General features: G+C 45.7%; 2 protein-coding genes across 5 annotated transcripts in view; both read left to right on the forward strand.

Annotated features, from left to right (window-relative positions):
• Nucleotides 1-21,939, forward strand: part of SMARCAD1 (SWI/SNF-related, matrix-associated actin-dependent regulator of chromatin, subfamily a, containing DEAD/H box 1) — a 217,676-nt gene that overhangs the window by 4,808 nt on the left and 190,929 nt on the right. The gene's annotated exons all lie outside the window — the stretch shown is intronic.
• Nucleotides 11,580-13,514, forward strand: ATOH1 (atonal bHLH transcription factor 1). Its single transcript, XM_039542708.1, has one exon. It carries the CDS (start codon nt 11,668-11,670, stop codon nt 12,592-12,594), a length of 927 nt encoding a protein of 308 aa, XP_039398642.1. The 5' UTR covers nt 11,580-11,667; the 3' UTR covers nt 12,595-13,514.

Genomic DNA, 21,939 nt, shown 5'->3' on the forward strand with positions numbered 1-21,939 from the left:
CTCCTCTTCTCCCCGCTCACATCAGCCCCTTCCTTACAGCATACCTTCAAGCTGCATTTGGAGCCAAGAATGGCAATTCCCAGTTGAATCGCTGCAATCTCTCTAATTCAATAGGATTCTCAGACTCAAATTCACTCATACTCCAATGAGCAGGATGGCTAATCTTAAATTGAGAAACCAAAATCATTTATAAAAACAGAATTATAGAAAAGTTTTCTTGCATTGGGAAACTGGATATTTATAAGCTACATTAACACACAATAAAATAGTAAATTGACTTTATTTGCACATAAACTTATAATATTGCTGCACTATTGAGCTTGCACATGAAATTTTAGTCTGGAGTTAGTGTATAATACTCCTCTAAAGAAAATTGCTATAATTGTAAGCATAACAAAGTGAACCACTACAGTTAAACAATATGCTATGGCAATCAGTGGAGTAGGATCGAATAGCAGCAATCTCTCACATTGCACTAGACCCTTCGGCTTATATTCCCTTTATCCGTTGTGTGCAATTGTCATTGACAGCAATAGGGGTTGACCAACTGGATGGAGGGGACTATCTGGCTCTTTGCATTCATCCTTCTGCCATAAGCCATTTGGAAAAGCTGTTATTGCGCAATAAAATTAGCTCTAGAATCTTTCTGTAGTTGTAAAATGTCTCCTTTATGAAGAGTAAGTCTTATTACTTTACAAATTTGTTAATACTAACCTATTGAAATAACCATTTTAAAGAACACTGTAGTGTAACAAAAATGCCATATTTTTAAGAGGAGATGCTTTAGCACAATACTGTAAAGCACTACTATTTTAGAATCCTGCCTAAAGGCCCCAAATGAGCTTGGGCACTGAACAAACACATCGTAACGGATAGTGCCTGCCCCAAAGAGTTTACAATCTAAATAGACAAGACAAAGTTGACAAGGAGATGCTCATCAAAGTACACGAGGGTTAACTTGGGGCATGGTGCAGTAGGACTCTGTTGGGGGAGAGAATAGTATCATCATTTAATAGATGAGAAACTGAATCACAGAAAGCCAAGTCTGCTGGTACAGACAGAAATTGGACCCCATTCTCGAGTCTGAATCTAGTGCTTAACCTCAAGAGTGCTCTTCAAGGAAAATCTTCAATTTTTTACCCAGGTTGTCTTCATAGAATCCTTCCTGTATCCTCTACCTATTTTCACCAGTAGTCCAGAACAGAGGAACTTCAAAAAGAATAGGAGTTCTTGTGGCATCATAAAGATTAACCAATGTATTGTAGCGTAAGCTTTCGTGGGCTACAGCTCATTTCATTGGATGCATGTTGTGGAAAATACAGAAGGAACGAACACACACACCCACCCACCATGAAACAATGGGTGTTATCAGGGGCGGCTCTAGCAATTTAGCCGCCCCAAGCATGGCGGCACGCCGGGGGGGGCGCTTTGGCAGTCGCTGGTCCTGCGGCTCCGGCGGACCCTCCACAGGCACGCCTGCGGGAGGTCCACCGGAGCCACCTGCCGCCTGACTGGCGGAGCGCCCCCTGCGGCATGCCGCCCCAAGCACGCGCTTGGTGTGCTGGGGCCTGGAGCTGGCCCTGGGTGTTATCATACACATTATAAGGAGAGTGATCAGTTAAGGTGAGCTGTTGTCAGCAGGAAAGAAAAATAACTGTTTGTAGAGGTAATGAAAATGGCCCATTTCCAGCACTTGACAAGGAGATACAAGGAACTGTAGCGGGTGGGGGGGGGAGATAAGCATGGGGAAATAGTTTTACTTTGTGTAATGACCCATCCTCTCCCAGTCTTTATTCAAACCTAATTTAATGGTGTCCAATTGGCAAATTAATTCCAATTCAGCAGTCTCTCATTGGAGTCTGTTTTTGAAGGTTTTTTGTTGTAATATTGTGACTTTTAGGAACTTTTAGAGGAACTTCAAGGAGGTTCAGTATTTGGAATCAATTTGGATATGTGCCCAAAAGTGCAGATCCTAATCCAAAATTTATCTAAATTGCGCTTCTCTGGAAATGAGGTGGCCAGGCGTTTTAGTTCTATTCCTATTCAGAAATATTAACAGAACAGCCTTTAGGGCACTATCCAAATCACAGTAATGTTGTTGCTGTTCATTTGTATTACAGTAGACCCCAGGAGCTGTAATTATGGATCAGGACTGCACTGTGCTAGATGTTATATGAAACACACAATGAAGTCCCAAATCCACAAAAGGTACTTGAGTGCTTAAGCCCCAGTTTTACATTCTGCAGTTCACAGTACTCCTGCCAAACGATAGGCACTTAGTCATTCAATGCCTAAGTTTTCTGGGTAAAAGTTCCCTAGGCACCTATGTTCGTGCCTCTGAGCATGAGCACTGCTGCCTCCCTCTAAGCATCTGAATGTGCATCTCCCAACTAATCCCCAGAGCAATTCACAAACTGGGAGAAGAAAGGTGGCCCAAGGCCTAAATCAGGGCCTCTGAGAGTGCTTACTAGATTGGGCCCCTTTCAAAATCTGGGGTATCCATCCACAATGGAGTAGTGATTGGGCCAGAGAGAGTGACTGACTCCAAGGGCAGGGAGTGGGGGACCTGAATCTGGGTCTCCAATGTTGCAGGGAATTGTACTAACCACTGGACTGAAAGTTAAGGTGGGCATCAGCTCCTCCTCCTCCAGCTGTCTTGTGTGGAGTGAAGCAGGCACCTCATTCATTCCCACAGGAAATGCATTTGGCACCTAAGCCACCTTCTCCAGGTGGCTGGTTCTCATCTGTGGATCACTAAGTAGAGTTAGGTGCCTCCCTGCAGCCTGGATTTAGGCACAGATTCTGTGCAAGGGGTAGGGCTTAGGACACACCCCTGTTGTTTGCCTTGTCCATTGACTAGATTAGGCAGGGAGCCTAGCTGCAGTCTAAGGCACCTGTCTCCCCATTCATTGTAAATTGAGCCTAAGTCCCTAACTCATGCACTGCGGATGGCAGTGGTGTTCCTGTGACTTTTTTTTTTCTGGGGGCCTTAAAGTTAGGTTCCTGTCCCCTTAGTATCACAATACCTAAGTTCCTTCTTGGATCCCAGCTAAGAGACTGTGCTCCCCAAAGACCTTACAGTCCCAAGTATAAGATGAGAGATGACAGATGGACACAGACTGGGGGAGCATTAAGAAACAATGAGACAATATTAGTCAGCATGTTCGGTTGCTAGTGTGCTGAGATCACAGCCTATCGGATCTCAAAAACAAATTTAAATAGGCATCACAGAAAAGAATTGTGAGACAGGCTTTGAAGGTGGATAGAGTTATTTTTGCAGGTGTTCATGGGGAGTCCCTCCCAAGCATGAGGGGCAGTATAGGAGAAAGCATGATGTTGCTTGTTAGAAAATGTAACAAGTGAATAATGGAGGCTGGTATCATGGGTGGATTGGAGGTGGGCATCAACATTCCAGTGGTGACTGAGAGATGATAGCTAGGATGGAAATAGGCCATGAAGGGCTTTGAAAGTCAAGTAGTTTTACTTTGTTTGCACTAGAGATGCAGGAGCCAATGGAGGGATGTAATGAGAGGAGTGATGAGTTAAAGGTGAAAGGCTAGAAAAATGAAATCTTTCCACGATTTTAACTTTGGTTCTGGTCATGTATAGGAACATTTCAGAAACTTAAATGGTTGAATTTGATTCTAAACTTGGAAGGGAGAGTTCTTATTTCCAGTTTTTCTTAGTTTGAGTTTCCATTTCACAATAGCCATGATATTCCTGTTGACAGTGTTTGGTTTTATCTCTTCTAATTACATTTCTGAAGGCCTATTCCTACAAGAAGCTGAGCAGTTCCTTGAGATGACAAGTGCCCTAACTCCAGTGGTAGTAAGTGTGCTCAGCAGTTTGAAGAGGGCACCTACAACTTGTAGAGTCAAGTTCTAAATAAATACAATGAAATCTGATATCCCAGGTAAAATATTAGCAAATGCTGCTAGCAACACTGTCCTCTTTGAACCTAGCTTTTCTTCTGAAGAGCATTGGCACAACTTGAGCTCTTGGAAATTAGTAATTTTAATAATGTTCTCATTACATGTTAGTCCCTTTTTATCTAAGGATTTCAAAGTGCGTTACAAAGATTAATTATGCCTCAAAACAGCCCCAGGAGATAGGCAAGTATTGTTACAGTGGTGTTTTGCCTTTCCCATGAAGACACTACTTACTCTTTGGTGTGCATGGAGGGACTACTCATGATAATGTCTGCAAGATTGGTCCCAGAACAGGGACCTTGTGCTAGACCTTTGCTGGGGATGAATTTCACCCATGAATGGTAATTACTTTCACAGGTCCCAAACCTACAAAGTCAGTGCGACTTCCATGTGAGTGTAATGGTCCACCCACTCCCAGGCAGAACACTTTTCAGAATTATGGCCATGCTGGCTTTCAAGAGATTACTCACATGAGTAAGCAGTACAGATGTAGACTGGGATGTGGCACAGCAGGTTTTTTGAGTAAGCAGTGATGTTCAAAATGTCTTGTAACTCCAGATGTCTTGTTTGGTTTCTGCATCCCTTGGAACTTTCATTTTTTCTTCAGAAATGTACATAGAACAAAAATAATTAGTAGCATTAAATGCATTTGCCATAGACAACATGAGCACAAACTGGACTTATTCTTTCATCCTTATCAATTTAAAAACTTGATTCAGAACAAATAAAATCATGTAAACTAACTCTTTTTCAGTTGACCTTTAGACTGATCTTATGTATAACATCAAGAATTAACTATTACTTAAGTGTAATGCAAGATCTTGTAATTACCTATAACTGTAGTTCTTTAATTTTTTATTAATGGAAATTTATGTAAATTTGTAGTTAGCATTATTATATACTATGTGTCTATACTGATTAGATGAAACTGTGACTCTTTCTCTTCCCCCCCCCCCCAAAGGAAACTAAGGGAGTTAATATTGCAATTCAATGTGAGTTGTGAGCCTAATTCCCTTGGGTGCTTTTGAAAATCCCAGCTGGAATTGTATGAGTACTCAGTCCTAAATATAACTATCTTGGGGATTTGATTTTTAGATGTGAGTGATCTAGGGACTTGAGAGATTCTTGGTATTTTTGTATTTGAATTATATTGTCTGGGATGTGGGGAGGAGAGGAAGGGAACACAGTTGCTAATAATTTGAGGCTAGCAAAGCACTGTGAAGCATGTGGACTTAAATTGGTTTTATATGTAATCAGTGTGAGAAGGTTATGGTACACTATTAATTATATAGTTTAGCTCGGATTTGTACACTATTGTGCATATGCAGCACATACTAAAATTCTCCAAGCTTTCTGCAAAATCAAATTATTTCTGTACTAATATTGTGCCTGCTCCTGCAGGTCTTACTCAGGCAAACTTCTAAATTGAAAATGATGTAGATTTTGTTTAAAGACTGAGCCCAAAACCCCTACCCTCCTCAGCCCTGAAAGATAATGATTTCTTAAAGAGAGAAATTTCATTTTCAAGACTTGATGCATTCTTGCTATTGTACAGTAACTGTTTCAGACCGGTGTGCTTATGTTTCCGATTCCTGTGAAGTTCTCTTTGCAGCGGGGTGTGCCTTGAATCACATCAAAAGAACTAAGTTCTTCAAAAGAAAAAAGAAACTCAAGTAGGCTTGAACACACAAAGAGAGAGAGGAAAAAAGGGCCAGTCAGTGTTGAATACAAAATGAGTGCAGCCAACCCCAGGAGTTCTTCATCACTTACATTTATCTTATTCTGGGAGAGTAGAGCTAAGCCCAACCCTGACACAAACCACCCACTGCCTTTGACTTTCCTCTGTGTGTGAGAGAGACAGACACAGATATGTACATATAGAGTAATGGATTTCAATTAAATATATTTACCCTTTGTTAGTAATGGTGAAAACAGTTTAAAAATTAAAAGGCATGAATGAATTAAAGCTATTTATCTTTAATTTGAAAGATGCACACTTAAAACATGCTCATTTTGCAAATGCTTTAATCATCTTTAGTTTTTATTGTGGGTTCTTTGAAAGTAATACTGTACCTGGATGTCAGCTTGACAAGTTTGTCAACTTGTTGTTCTTTCCTTTTCTATATAAAATGGGACCAACTATATAGTGTTTTAGGTTAAATACTGGGTTCATTGAGCAAGGAAGAAGACACAATCACTTTAGTAAGAGGTTTTGGGTGCTCTAATTTTGCTAACTGTAATACTGATATGCAAAAATATTATAGTCCTGTACAGACCTTTCAAGTTGTTTTCTGTCTTCAATGGGAGGCGAGTCAAGACTGTTACAAATTGGAACTAGGTCCTACATTATGCCCACTCTCGCTGACTTCAGTGGAAGTTGAGGGTTTTCAGTGTTTTCCAGGATTGGGGCCTGCCTTAAGGTGCAATTTATAAAACTGAAAATCTAACTATACAACTTAAATAGTATCTTTCAGTGTTTCTCTACATCCTCTCAGACTGCAGTAGAAGTGTGGTGTGAGTAAAGATTGCAGAATTGGGCCCTTAATTTTCATAATATTTAGCTCTAGAACTCACTGAAAATTTGCATTCTCTTTGTCTCTAAGGCTTGAAGACTGGTTTCATAATACTTAAAAACTATGATTATTCTCCAACAGTGTGCTAGATATCTCACATCAGACATGAGTTTTCATTCATATTTGGCCTAGGGTCACTGCTTCAAACAGCTTGCAGTACCAAGGCCCAGCCCCGATATACTTAAACCCAAGCTTAACTTTGTTTGTGTCTAATTCTATTAACCTCAATAGGACTTGTCACTTTAATGAAAGTTATGAAAGTGCATAAGTGTGTATAGGAGCAGGGTCTTTGCTAGACGTGACTAAAGAGATACCAAAATGATGGAGAGGATAGGCATCATGGCAATGAAATTGCCGTTAATCGGTAAAAGCTACTGTGTGACATGGTGGAAAGGGGCTTGCTGGGAAATACTTTTATAGAACAAATATATTTGACCTCACTTCATAAAGTAACTGAGACACCAGTAGTGTGTACATAACTCTCACTGATGAAAGATATATGAGCAGAAAGACTGCAGAAAAGCTCAGAGTAAGAGCTTACAGAGAATAAACAAATACTCTCATATTAAGCAGGAAGTGGCAACTAGTACACTTCCCCCCACAAAATGTCTTCAATTTAAAATCCAAATCTTCAATAATGGAAGTCATGTTCCTTTCCTCTCATCTTTCTTTTTAATCAAAATTGTGTAAACAAGTTATTATATAAGACAGGACCAGACTTCTGAAGATCTAGTATCACTCCACCAAATAAACAAAACTGCTCCTTTTAACCCTGATGTTTCCCTTTACCTGGTTTGAACTACCATACTCTCCGCTCCTTTTTCGGATTCAATAGGACTATTCACTGATTTAAAACTAAGTTTTACAAAAGCTTGAGCCATTGCAGGATTGGGGTCTACAGTTGGATGGTCTTGTGGTAAATAGGAATATGTCGGGGAGGGAGTGGAAACCAAAAGTAAACTTTTCAAGTATGTCAAACTTTTTTTTTAAATTTAGCAGTCCCTTTGAGGAGCTGTTGTGAGAGGACAAATGAAGGACGTTGGTCTGATAGGGACCAGGACCAAAAAGGCAGTTATACAACACAAATGTTGTGTAACAAAGCTGGTGTACGTGAAAATACTCATTTGTACAAAAGTGTTACATCAGGACCAGTAGTTCCCTTTCACTTTTAACTAACTTTGGGGAAATATTTTTGAGTCCGTAACAATTGAGTGTTGGGCTCTTCAAAAGTAGGTACAGCTAGCCTGGGGATTATGGGATCCTGTGAATGAGGTTGTATGACTGCCAGACTTCATGAAAGTGCCTCCTTATATTTGACTCTTACTGAGTATCTTGGGCACAGAAAGAACTTAGCACTCTGGCATATAGCTCTCTGCAGGTATCTCATACCTGGCTCTGACAGGAACACCAGCTGAGAAGAGCTGATACCTAGAAGGAGAAAAAGGCACTCAACGAGGAAGAGCTGAGCACAGGTGTACCCTGGGAAAGGGATTTTGCATTTTAGGGAAAAAACAGAAGGTGTTGAGGGAGAAGACCTTGGGAAACAGTTGTAAGGCAATCCTGCATGACAGCATCCCAGGGTTTCCCCACCCATCTCTGGTGGTGATGCTGTGAAAAGTGGCATGGACTTCCTTCCCTTGCAACAAGAGGTTTATGGGGAGAACTGAGTCCAGTGAAGGGTTATGGCTGGGGCTGTTGAAGCCCTAAAGGAAATGGACTCTGAAAGGGGTAACTGGTAATCCTGGACTTGCCTATCCAGGAGGAGGAGATAGTGGATTGACTGGAAGTGAGAAACTGAGGTGCAGACATGTGACCGATGCCAATGATGTACTGTCATAAAGTTGCTATAATGCTTTTAAACATGGGTTTTTCAAATTTACCACTTAAAGACAGCTTCAATTCATTAAAAATGAAATTCTGCACATCATTGGTGATGGATATTATCTTTTCACTTTTTTGTGAAGAGTGTTAGGGTATAAATAGCCATGCCATTTGTGGCTACTGCAAAGGCAAGGAGTTCCAAAGTGCTGAGTAGGTGCTCAATCTGCTTTGAAGTCATAGATGTGAAATGCTAGGCATCTCCCTAGATTTGGCTATTTTAGTACTAAACTCCCACTTCTTCAAAATAAGGATACATAGGCAGGAGGGGGAGACCATAGGGCTACAAGGGTAGATTAACTCTTAATATATTTAATTGCCCCTCTGCTCCTGTGTCTGTGTGTGAATATGGCTCTAGAGAACATTAGAAAAATCACTTTTGGTGTAGCTCCACTCACCTAAATGGATTTGCAGTACAGATTACTCTTGTCCATGGTAATCTGCCCACATTTATACCTAATGAAGTCAGTGGGGCTCTGTAGGAAAGGGTGCACTACAGAATGACTAGCAGGATCAGTGCCTCAGTTAGCTGAAAGCTGTACAAAATCACATGGTTGTGATCAACTTTCTACTGACATCTCCGGACTGGGCTCAAAACCATAACACATTCCAGCTAAGGTCGACATTCACGTAAACTCCTTCATTTACACACGCACTTGGCTTTAGAAGTCCTCACTGTGCTACAGAACAGCAATGCTGACTCTTCCATACTTTTTATTTATTTATAAAACATACACTTTTATGCTGCCTTCAAATTTCTGTCTTGCATTTTATCTCCCATAGTTTTTGCTCCATTCTGTTGGCTTCATTTGGACTGCATCTTCAATTTCTCAAGGATGCCTGTATGACTTGAACCTTACTGCTTCATCCATGCCATTTGCTCACTAGGGAAGGGATCCAAGGGTGGGGGGGTTGTTTGATTTTTGCTTTGCCACTCAGTTACATTATGTCACAGTAGTCTTCTGTATGCGGAGCATACGGATTTAGATGAACTCTTTTAGACTAACCTCACTTTTGTGAAATCACCTTTTCTGAAGGCTAGTTTGTTAGGGTTAGTTTTTGGTGCAACTCGTCCCCTGAAGATATTACTTAATGGTTCAAGGAATGACTATGGTTGAGCTGCTATTGAGGATTATATTGAGAATAACGTCTCCTATGTGTGCTGTAGAACTAGCTGGTCTGAGAAGCAATTGTTGAGGGGGTTGAGAAACTATTTTCTAAAGCTTCTACAACTGTAACATTGGATCAGTTTATAAGCTGGTACCCTAGCTGAAGTCACTTAGTATTGTATTAGACTTAATTGCTGCTTTGATCTCCCTCCATAGTGTGCACTTAAATTCCTTGGCTGACAGAGACTGGTACAACTATCAAACTAGTATTGGTCTGAGTTGCTGTGGCCCTCCGTGGGGTCTGCTTTGGGCTCATGATTCCTGCTCAAGTCTGCAGCAGGTGATGTGAACTTGAGAATGTGGACAGGAAGGGGGAAATGACTCCAGACTTCTTTAAGTCTATGACAGCTCCAGAAATATATGTACGGTACTACTTGGTTAGACAACTATTTATTATTTTCATTACCTTAGTAGGTATGAGTCCTAGTAATGGAGCAGGATCCTTTTGTGCTGGTGCTGTACAAACAGAAAAATTGGTTCCTGCCTCCGTTTTCTCCCCCCAGCCCGCCCAGGCCATTCAGTTGCAGTAACAAGCTGAGAGTGGGGGTGAAGAGAGAGAGCTTTGCGTATACGTCCTTATATCCCAAGGAAAACTAGCCAGGTGCTTGCCTGGGTGCTACGCAGACGTGGCGGTAGCTAGGGGGCGCTTAGGCTTCCTGCCCTGCAAACTCTGCTTTAGGTGACGCTGCTGCTCTCTTTCTCTTCCGCCTCATTAAAATGGCACTGAACTAAGATGCTTGTCTAAATAAGCGGTACCGTTCCGCTGTCTGCATTGCACCGACGTTCAGGCTCGCAAAGACCTACACTTGCCCAAAATGCTGTACTGCTCCGCTGGACAGAAGGCGTTCAAATAAGTGTGCGGCCCTGGGTGATCTCCACAGAGGAGACGCCGGTGTTCGCGCGGCTATCACGAATTGCTCCATCACGTATTAATCTGCCACTGACAAAATCCGCCTCTCGCCTTATTGAATGGCTGAGATCTTATGACTCAAGGGCAGGTTAAAATGTGGAGGTCGATAAGGACGGTCAGGCACTGAAGAACTTTGCACCTGGGGTGCGTTTATCCCGATAATAGCTCCTGTTTAAAGGGAGTGAATGGGGGAACGCCCCGGGCCCCTCTTTGATGTTGGTGGAGACTGCTCCAGCGCTTAAGAAGATGCCTGCGGCGTGTATAAGAGCGGTATGTGTTTATATACGGAGTTAAGTTAGGTACATCAGTCTCGTAGCTGGCCCGAGGACACGCAGGGCGCGCTGTGCAGGTACCTGGCAGAGCCGGGAACGTGCCCTATGCAGCTGGCTCTAGTGCAGGGAGTAGAGGCCGTGCTTTTGGCCTGAGGCCAGGGGCTTTGCACGTCCCGAGCGCTAGGCCCGCGCCCCGCTTTCGGTTCCCCCCGGGGCGGTGGGGCGCAGGGTGACACGCGGCACCTGGGCGCACACCTGCTCGCTGGGTGCCACGCTCCTGCCTGGCGCGCTCAGACGGCGCACGCCAGGCACCCTCTGCCACGCCCACGTGCTTAAAGCCGTTTGCCTGGCGCTGGCTCCCCCGGCTAGCCAAGGGCAGCCACGCGTCGGCCTCGCCCCGGGCGGGCGGGCGTGACTCCCCCCCGCACCCAATGCACTGGAGGCCTCGCTCGCTCTCAAGGGCTCGCCCCCCCCCCCTTGCTCCGGAGTCACGCCCGCAGTGACACCTCGCAGCCCCGCCGCGTGGGGGAGGGGAGGAGAATTGCTGTCTAGGTCACATCCCCGGAGTCTCCGCTGCAACTTTTTCTCCCCCGGAGCGGGCCAAGCCCCGCCTGCCATTGGCTCCCAGCACGCGCCAGACCCGCGCGCTCCATTGGCTGAGCCGCCACGCGACCGGCGCGAGGAGGGCGGGAGGCGGAGGGTGGGGCGCGAGGAGGCGGGCGGGCGCGGGGGGGACCCCGGCGCGTGCCGCTTTTTAAAGGGGGCGCAGCGCCGTCCGCAACCGGAGAAGGCTGGCTGCACGCGAGCGGTGTGCGCGCCCGAGGTCCCCGGAGCCAGGGTAGAGGGGGCGCGTGCAGCAGAACTCGCCAGGGCTGTTCTGCCCCGTCTCGCGCTTCCCTGCTTCCCACCCCGCTTTGGTCTGCAGCGCCCGGCGCGATGAGCCACCTGCGGGCGGCCGCCGCCGGGTGGGTGGAAGGCGGCAGGGACTTGGGGGGCCCGCATCAGCTGGAGCAGACTCTCCTAGGGCAGGAGCATCCTGGTTGCGGTTTCCCCCCCGCCTGGCTGGGCATGTGCTGCCCGGCACGCGTCCCCGCAGCCGCCGCTGCTGCCTCCCCCAGATACCTGCTGCCCGGAGCAGCAGAGGAGGAGGAGGAGGAGCCGCTGGAGGCGGGGGGAGCCGAGCAGCACCTGGGCGGCTGCAGCAGCAGGAGCGGCCCCTCGGGGAAACTGTGCAAGCTGCCAGGGGGCGTCCCGTCGGCGGAGGGGGTGTCGGACTGCGGCAGGCAGCGCGCCCCGTCCGGGGGGCTCCGGCAGCAGGTGAGCGGCGTGCAGAAGCAGCGGCGGCTGGCGGCCAACGCCCGGGAGCGGCGGCGGATGCACGGGCTGAACCACGCCTTCGACCAGCTGCGCAATGTCATCCCCTCCTTCAACAACGACAAGAAGCTGTCCAAGTACGAGACCCTGCAGATGGCGCAGATCTACATTAGCGCGCTGGCCGAGCTGCTGCACAGCCCGGCCGCACCTGCCGACACCCCGGGCAAGGGCGAGCACCGCTCCCCGCCCCACGAGTCAGCCGGAGCAGAGGCCGGAGCTGCAGGGCAAGGACAGGGGCAGCAGCAGAGACCCTCGCCCTCCGGCAACTGCAGGACTCGCTTCCCCCAGCAGCCGGCTGCGGGGGGCTACTCGGTGCCGCTGGACCCTCTGCACTTCTCCTTCCAGGAGAGCGCCCTGATGGCACAGAAAGCCGCATCTCCGGCCCTCCTGGGGCAGCCGGAGAGGAGCAAACCATCGCCCAGGTCCCACAGGAGCGATGGAGAGTTCTCGCCCCGCTCCCACTACAGTGACTCTGATGAGGCCAGTTAGGGAGGGAGCCCAGCAGCACCACGGGGGCGACAGGGGCAGAGCCACAACCAGAGCTGTCCCAGTCTGCGGGGGGCGGGAGGGGGCCGCTATGACTGCTGAAAACTTTGCCATATATCTGCTTCCTCTGTTCAACAGCCTTTTGTGGTCTAAGTTCAAAATAGCATCAGTTCCTTTTAGCTTATGAATCTCCAGCCTTCTCCTTGGTTTGTCTATGGAAATGACTATTTTGTGATTCAATGTCCCCGCTATCCACTACCCCGTTTCCCTTTCTTTGCATAGGGATTGTTATAGTTTCTCACCCCACCGCACCCCGCTTTCCCAACCAACGTGCTGCCTTGTAGTTCGGAGCTTCACTTGCATTGCTAGCGAATAGCGAATGCACTGTGAACACTTACCTTGCTAAAATTGAGTTACCGTTTATGGATGCCATGGGCATCCTTCTGTGTCTGCACAGATACTTACACAAAAGTCTTCCGAAATGCCGGTCCTGTATCCGAATTTTATTGTTATGGAAACAAACAAAAAGATTGTAAATAGCATACTCCTGTGCTGTAAATACCAGAGAAAAGGCGGATTTTTAAAAGTCCCGTGTTAATGTTGGCATCTTTTGGGGAAACTTGGCGCAAGCACTTTATCAGCGGCTGGAGATGCGGCTTCAAGAGGAAAGCAACTAACTGCCAATTGGAGACGACGATTATTTAATTTAGCCACTTATAGTCCTTAAGCTCTTCAAGTGTCAAAGTTTTATGTGAATTTTATTTTGCTTTTTGTGATATTAGGAAACTTATTTATTACGGAGTGTTTGCTACTATTTCTGCTTTTATCTTTTTTAACTTTTCTACAAGAATGTCCTGTTTTTTTTTAATTTAGCAAAGCCAGCTGCCATTGTTTTCTGTAATTTTAAGATCAAATAAATGAGGGGGGGGGAGATTGGTTAGACTATTTTTCGGAAGCCATAATAAAAAATATACGGAACACTTGTATTTCAAAACGAGTACTGATCTCTTTAAAAGGGCGCTTTCTGAATATACTGATATACAACGCCATGAGATGGCTGGGTGAGTGCATTTGATTTAGATTGCGTGGGTCTGTACGATATCAGAATTTACACCACCTCTGGTTTCAATTCTCTCACTGGCACCTGTGCGTGCAAAAAAAAAAACCAAACGAACAAAACCCTTCTGGTAGTTAGACCTACCACAAAACTATAAATTGTATAATGAACGGCATTAATCACTTAGGACTGCAACAATGCTCTTTTTTTTAAGCAGTAGTTCTTTTAACCTAGTCCTGATTTTAATAGGTAACACTCTTCCCTTTTGGGGTTAGGAAAGAGAGGGCTTGTCCCGGCACTAAAATTCCCATTGCAACAGGTGAACGTTGCCCCAGTTAGGACTGCAGGATGGGAGCCCTATCGGCGTTCAGCTCTCTGAGGCACTCGTCCTGCTCCCCTTGACATTAATTGTTCAAATTCCGTTCTCCGCTACCCCGGTGTAACGAAAAACACTACCACTGACATAACAGCACAGCTCCCGTTGACTTCAATGGGAAGGGGAGTGAGCGCATCGTCTCGGAGCAGTTGCCCTGATGAGCTATGGCATGAGCACGGCTGGTTCTCACCGCATGAGAAGAGGGAGCCTTAAACTGAAGTGGGTTAGGAGTTCTGAGAGCCGGGTGCGCTAATCGGGAAGCTGGACAGACTAGCAATTCCGATTTGAAAGGGCGGGTCACGAGCGCTGCACGGGTAGACTTTCTCCTAGCTCTGGGCATGAAGTGACTTGCCCCGGAGTCCTTACTGAGCCAAAGGTAGCTCCAGAAGAGGGGCTGGCAGCTCTCGAGCAAGTTTCGGAACAAGTTCTAAAGGAAAAGATAGAATCGCTTCGGGGCGTAAAAGTCGAGAGTATCTGTCTGTCCAAAAGCTAAAACCTAGTGGCGTGTGGTATTTCTGATGACTATCTCTCATAACGTATTTCTAATGAGGATTTTAACGTGCGTGAAAACCTGGACGTCCTGACAGCCATAAAGAGGGTCCAGCTACTGTTGAAATGTCGACCTAGAGTCCAAAGGTATTTTACTTTCTGCAAATAAAGCAGGCGGGCTGCGGCTCCTGTCTATTGGTGAGCTACCCTGTAGGTTTGAAACGAACATTTTCCTTTGGTGCCATATCTTAATATGACCGCGCCTCTCAATAATAAGGTCTCCCTGTAACGCGGCCCAACATTTACTATGGATGCAACTCTTCAAAGTGCTCAATTTAAAAATCAAGTTTGAGGTTTGGAAATCAAGTCGGCGCCTTGTTCTGTGTTTAAAGTTTTGAGGCGTGCTCCATTGAAGTGCAAATCTCTCGCTTCTTTCAGTGATGCAGGGACCGGGCCATTACTTAAACTTGTAGGGTCGGATTCTTGAGACACCGGCCCAAATGCTTCCCCAAGTAAGTAATGCTTTAACTTCACTCTTACACTCCATTAACAAGCTGTAACATATAGCTGCAGGTTGCTATAATCTCATTAATACTTTAGAAACTTGACTATTGAGTATTCGCCTGGGGAAAGGAGAGCAGGATTTGACCCATTGTCCTTAACCAATTTATTTAAAAAATAATAAATAAAAACCCTAGTGTGGAAATCCAGAGGATTTCTCCTGCAGTTCTCACAAAGGCAAGACTTCCAATGAACGCAAGCACCAGACACTGAACTCAACAGGAGTTTTGCATGAGTAAAGTCTACCGAATCCATCAACCGGAGACTCTCTTTCTACACGGGCTTCTTCCTTCTCCATTGCGTTATTTTCGTGCTTTGAGCAGGTGAAACCTCACCTAGGTCTAACTGACAATCAAACAAACTGCTCCGGTAGGTGTGCCGATAGCAAGCAGGCAGTCTGCAAGAAGCAGGTGATCGTGACGCTTTCCAGGAAAGAAATCCTGCACCTGTCCCCTTGATAACCTTTTGCACTGCCGGGTTTGCTGTGCTGCAGATAAACATCTTCGGGTGGCTTAAACGAATCAAGTCACTGCTTCCACACTAACGCTCCAACTGCTGGGGATATATTTACCAACCTGGGTAGGGTGAAAAGTTCATCAGCAGGGTCATTTCACTTTCAAAACTTCACGATTGTTTCCGGGTTTATATAGTTTGATTACTACTTACTACGAAAACCTCAACATTTTAGAAATAGTTAATAGGCAGCAAGCATTTGACGTTCAGCCCAGAAAACTCTTTTAAAAGCATCGTGCTGTACATAGATCTGCCATAGAACTATATCACTCGGTGCTTTAAACAAGATTAATTTTTCTTAAAGTTCACATATGTAGCGAATGATGCAACACGGGGGGTTGGCGTTGTGGTATACAGTATTATCAGTTTAATTGAACTGGCCCAGCTATGCCTTTTGTGATGCGCATATATTTGTGTGTGCGTGTGAGGGGAAAGATGTGAGGAAACTACTTTAATTTTTTTTCAGAAGGTTTTTCTCATTTCATCCAAACAATTTGTGGCTCGGCGCTCCAAAAATCTAACTCACGCTATTTTGTGTGCAGAGTGATTTGAAAAGCATATATAAAAGCATCCACGTTAGAAGGAAATGTTCTAGCTATTGACCGATCAACTGTACCATGCAGTGTGTTAATCTTCACCTCTATAGTTGGGGATTCCGTTTTTTTTTTTTTAAATAGACACTTCTTTGGAAGAGACACGTAGACACATTTCCATTTTAAGGCTCTGCTATAGAGTTTGCATAACAAACGTTTGGCAGCCCACACTCTTACACTCCATTAACAAGCTGTAACATATAGCTGCAGGTTGCTATAATCTCATTAATATTTTGGAAACTTGAATATTGAGTATTCAGCCTGCTCATTCCCCATATGCCAGACCACTCCCGCTATGCTGGCTGGTTCCTTTCTCTCCATTATTAGCAATTAGCTTCTACCTTCCAAAGTCACATCCAAGTATCCAAGATACTAGCAAAGGAATCAACTATGTGTTGCAAGCTAAGCATGCTTAATATCTCCCAAACAAACAAAGAGACAACATTGCTTTAAGTAATGAAGATGGATAAATCGCTTTATTGAATTTACGACCGTGTTTGTTCTGTATGCACTAGTATTAACTTACAATAACACTCTCTTTCTCTCTACAACCCCACTCGAAGCAGATCAGGGTGAGCTGTTTGTGTGCTCATAGTATTTCTAACTTACTTTATTTGAACTGGAGCGTCAGAAGCGTATTATCCGGGCGTCGAAATTTGGCTGAACGCTAAGTATCTGCCAGAATGTGAAATACAATGAGGTTTTTTTTGGGGGGGAAGGAGGGGGGTTGGACCCTTTGTGTGAGATTCCACTGGCTTGTCCATGTGCCGATCGTTTGTATTTGGCCAAAAAGTTTTGGTTTTGTTGGTTTAGCTTCCCGTTTAGACCTACACAGGCTCGCTGACCCCCAGGCGGACCGTGGGAATTCCCAAGAGGCAGCCTGCTCTAGTGAGACTCGTGTTGGTTTGCTACGCGGCCTGAAGTTACAGTAGAGAAGTGTATTTTGGGGATCGATTTTGGAGCTTTTGTTCTTGACCACAATGGAGGCGGGATCGAGTCCCTTGTCCTGTTTCCTGCACGCTCTCGTTAAAAGTTTACCGCACGAGGTTGAATTCTTCCCTATTATGCAACCGTAGAAAGCAGACGAATCTTGGGGGTTTCGTTGGTTTTTAAACATCGCTCCTGCACCCCCAGAGCACGCGTGCGAGAAGAGACATGTAGAGTTTGCAGCGCGGTGTATTGCTGCCTCGCAAGTGGCTGCTGTTTGCTCAACCTCTGGCCTGGAGAGGAAGAAAGAGTTAAACCTGGGAAGGGGAGAGGAGATAAAAGAGGCAGAGGAACTAAAGAGCGTGTGGGGGTGGCTTGCGGTAATGTGAGTGTTTCTTAATTAGAGCGAGGCTGACAATAGAGGGGCTGGCTGGCAGAGGCTCCTGGCCTCAGAGCTGAGTGTCTGGAGCGGAGCACGCGTTGTCAGCTGGTGAGCGCACCGGCCTTTCAGGCACCTCCCCAGGGAGCTGCGCTCCCGCAGTACACACCATCATCACCCCTCCCCTCCATCATCATCTTCATCATCTACCTCCCCCTCCTCCCGCCCCCTACCCCAGCGAAGCACAACAGCCAGCATTCACACCCTCAATAACAGCAGCGCAGCAGCGGCCAGCAACCAGCAGCACGCGAGGGCAACTGCTGGGGCACCTGAAAGAGTCAAAGCCAAAGAAAAGGAGACAAAGGAGGAGAAAAGGATACACAAAAGTGGGCCAGTGTGTCTGCACCGACAATACAGAGAGGCAGGCACACGCACAGGGAGACAGACAGACAAAGAGGCAGGCACCGGCAGGCAGGCAGGCACACACAGATAACGGAGTGTCTCTCTGTCCTACACGCGGAAAAAGTCTCATAAGGGTAGAACAATATTCAAAACATTCAGCAAGTTTTTGTCTGGGTGACTCGAGGTGGATAAGGAAGACTTAAGTTAGCTATTAGGGAAAACTTTCCAACTAGGAGGTTGTAGAATCCCACTGGAGGCTTTTAATAACAAGTTGAGCAAACTCATATCATTCATGGATGGTCCAGATTGACTGGATTGGGTGACTTCTGGAGGTCCTCTCCACCCCTGTATTTCTAGGAGTCCATAACACTTGCCACTCCGCCAAAAATAACTCAACTCCTGGCGCTGACTCTGCACCCACTTGCATAGAGTAGAGAAGAGACTGAGCAAAAGGGAGGATGGGAAATCCACTATCAGCTTTCAGGCGTGTGGTGGTCACAGTGGGATCCAGGAGTCTAGTTCAGTCAGACTGGGGCAGAGACCAGCTATGAAATTCTTATTGAGTTTGGCTTTTCCCGAAGGTGTTACGGTGGCTCGGATGTGGGGTGTAAAGGCCCAACCCAACTTCCATGGAAATCAATGGGAGTCTTTCTATTTATTTAAGAGGAATTTGTATCAGGTTCTTGGTTCTGACCCATCTGAGAGAGAAAAAGAGGGAGAAAAACAGACCTCCAGACAATCCCGTGCTCCCGCTCCTCTAACACCACACGCATAAAGCCCATTGAAGTCTGCAAGGTACAGATGTAGCATTACAAAGACAGCAAGTTAACACTGTCTGCCTTAGCAGCCTGTACTAGGAGTAACTGCGATACACTCCATTTCTTGGGCCTTTTCCACTTTTGAGGCACAGAAGTGGTATTTATTAAACGAAACCGTAATATTGTAGACATAAAGGGCCCTCACATACAGGTGTGTTTGTAAATGAAGAGCAACTCTTGACGGGATGTTCTTTCATAACGATTAAACTACACGCGGGAGCTCACATCCCAGCAACTACAATAATTCACTAGTGGTGAGAGAGTGTTATACTGATACGCAGTATAAATAATACACGAGGGTGAAAGGACCCGTTTGCAATTTCTTATTCAAAGGGGAGAGGGAAGGAATCGAAATCCTACAAATTGTGGCCCTGAGAGGCAAAGGACAATTTGAAGAACTACTCTTGTGGTTTCTTCTCTCTCCCTCGCGTGCCACTAGTGTGTATGAAAAAGCTGCTTTCACGCAGGAGCATGGTAACTGCAGACGTGCAAAATCTGCAATATGCTGGTGTAGGGCTGACTTGCCCCGGGAACCCACGCAGCAGAGTTCCGGATGGTGCATGGTCTCGGGTGCCGATGGAGCGGACAGCAGTCTGTGTCAAACAATGGATGTTAAAGCCCGCGTAGATCTCCTTCTGGACTGGACTGCCTGATCCTCAGGTGGAGGCGGGTTTCGGGGCAACAGGATGAATGTTAAACTTCTCCAAATACTGCCCACCTGAAAACACAGGTCCGTGGCTAGGTTACTAGAAGACATTTACAGGTCTAACATTAGCAGCATCTGAGTCTTGCAGTCCTGCAGTTATGGTGGTTTCATAAGCATGGGGGGAAATCCCAGGATACCATTATTGTTCCCTTCTCCGGCAGCATGAATGTAGCAGTGTGTTCCTTTAGGAAGGACACGGGAACTGGCTCGTGAGATTAGTACACGGACACGCCTCACCTGAGGGCTTCTACCTCTGGCCAGGCCCTGATAATCACATACCTGTATTGTTGAGTGTCTGACAGGTGTTGTGAGAGGAGGGGGGGCAGCCTTTTTAGTGCGGCCTGGAATGCAGAACAATACAGGCATGTCAGACACCAGCTGTTTGCCACCTAGGCTGTCGCATGCCAAAAGCTACAGCCCGGTCATGGCACTGCACAGCCGAAGCAGCATGTCGCAGCTCAGCAGCAGCAGGTGTGTGACATGCCTTTCGTCTGGATGATAAAGCAGGTGTGTGACATGCCTTTCCCTGATGTGCATGCCACATGTCAGTGCACTCCACTGCTGTGCTTAAGCAACGTAACCTGTTGGGGACGGGCAGCACTCAGGAGTACAGGCACGGTCCTTTGCCGTGTTCTTCGCTCTGTTGGTGACATGTGGCTGTTGGGGAGGAGGTGGGGGGAACCTTGTTTGAAATAATGCACCGCAGAGGAACCCTCACGGCACATCTGTCGTGTCTCTGATTTTTTCCGTTCAAAGTTGAGCAGGCTTTAAGCGGTGTTTAGCTCTGTTGCGCTGGACAGAGGTATCAGGGAGAGGGAGCAAGGGGAGCATGTCCTGCGTTTGGCAGCCAGAAGGAGGCACCTTGACCCAGAAGTAAACGCTTACAGCTGACCTTGTGTCCACGGCAAACGATGGTGAAACTTCAGGGACCACCTTCGTCCTCGCGCTGTCAATAGCGTGGCATCCGGGGTGAATGTGAAGTTACGTGCTGGAGCGCAGACAAACGCCATATCCTTGACCTAAGCCAAAAGATTCGCGCAGCAGCTTCCCAAGAGCTAAAATCTAGGATTTAAAAACAGCGCTGATATGTACCCACAGAGAGCGAGGTGCTACAGAGGCTCCAGTTAATGCAGCTCTTCTGTGTTGGGAATGCATTGCTGCTTTGCCATCGAGACGGAGGCTTCTTCTGATATGCTAGCTAAGGGCAAAGGATGGTCCTAGAGCAGTTTTTAAACTAAGGACAGGTGCAGAGGAGCGGACAGAGACATCATTAATAGATCCTCCCCTAAGGGGAGATTATCTATATCCTAGTAAGGCGGAGAGGATGGAAGATGATAAAATACAGATAGCATCTGATGAGAAACGGTCAAATGGAAGAGTCCCATTCAATTAGATCATGGAATGGCAGACAGCTAAAAAGTGACAAGTTTTTTAAAGTGCTTATATACCAATTGTAGCAGTCTAAATAATAAGATGGATGAACTAGAGTGTCTCCTATTCAATGAGAATATTGATATAATAGGCATCACAGAAACTTGGTAGAATGAGGATAATCAAAGGGACACAGTAATACCAAGGTATAAAATATATTGGAAGGACAGAGTGCTGGTAGGGGAGTTGCACTACATGTGGAAGAAAGCATAGAATCAAATGAAGTAAAAATCTTAAATGAACCAAACTGTACCATAGAATCTTTATGGATAGTAATACAATGCTCTAATAAAAATATGGCAGTAGGGATATACATTATGGACCACCTGACCAGGATGGGGATAGTGACTGTGAAATGCTCAGGGAAATTAAAGAGTCTATAAAAGTACTCAATAATAATGGGGGATTTCAACTATCCCTATACTGACTGGGTGCGTGTCACCTCAGGACTGGATGCAGAAATAATGTTTTTTTGACATCTTAAATAACTGCTTCTTGGAGCAGCGAGTCCTGGAACCCAGAAGAAGAGAGAGAATTCTTGATTTAGTACTAAGTGGCGCACAGGCTCTGGTCCAAGAGGTGAATATAGCTGAACTGCTTGGTAATAGTGACCATAATATACTTATATTTAACATCCCTGTGTCGGGGGAAACACCACAACAGCCCAACACAGTAGCATTTAATTTCAGAAAGGGGAACTACACAAAAATGAAAAGTTAATTAAACAAATTAAAAGGTACAGTACCAAAAGTAAAATCCCTGCCAGCTGCATGGAAACTTTTTAAAGACACCATAATAGAGGCCCAACTTAAATGTATACCCCAAAATAAAAAACACAGAACCAAAAAAGTGCCCCTGTGGCTAAACAGCAAAGTAAAAAAGCAGCGAGAGACACACAGGATTCTTTTAAAAAGTGTAAGTTAAATTCTAGTGAGGAAAATAGACAGGAACATAAACTCAGGCAACTGAAGTGTAAAAATATAATTAGGATGGCCAAAAAAGAATTCAAAGAATAGCTAGCCAAAAACTCTAAAAGTAATATTTTTTTAAGTACATCAGAAGCAGGAAGCCTGCTAAACAACCAATGGGGCCACTG

Source organism: Mauremys reevesii, linkage group 5 (genome assembly GCF_016161935.1).
Source record: "Mauremys reevesii isolate NIE-2019 linkage group 5, ASM1616193v1, whole genome shotgun sequence".
In the NCBI taxonomy this organism is placed as follows: Eukaryota; Metazoa; Chordata; order Testudines; family Geoemydidae; genus Mauremys; species Mauremys reevesii.

What these genes read in the sequence shown, in the direction of transcription:
- ATOH1 (XM_039542708.1), top strand. Translation starts at nt 11,668, where the DNA reads ATGAGCCACCTGCGGGCGGCCGCCGCCGGGTGGGTGGAAGGCGGCAGG.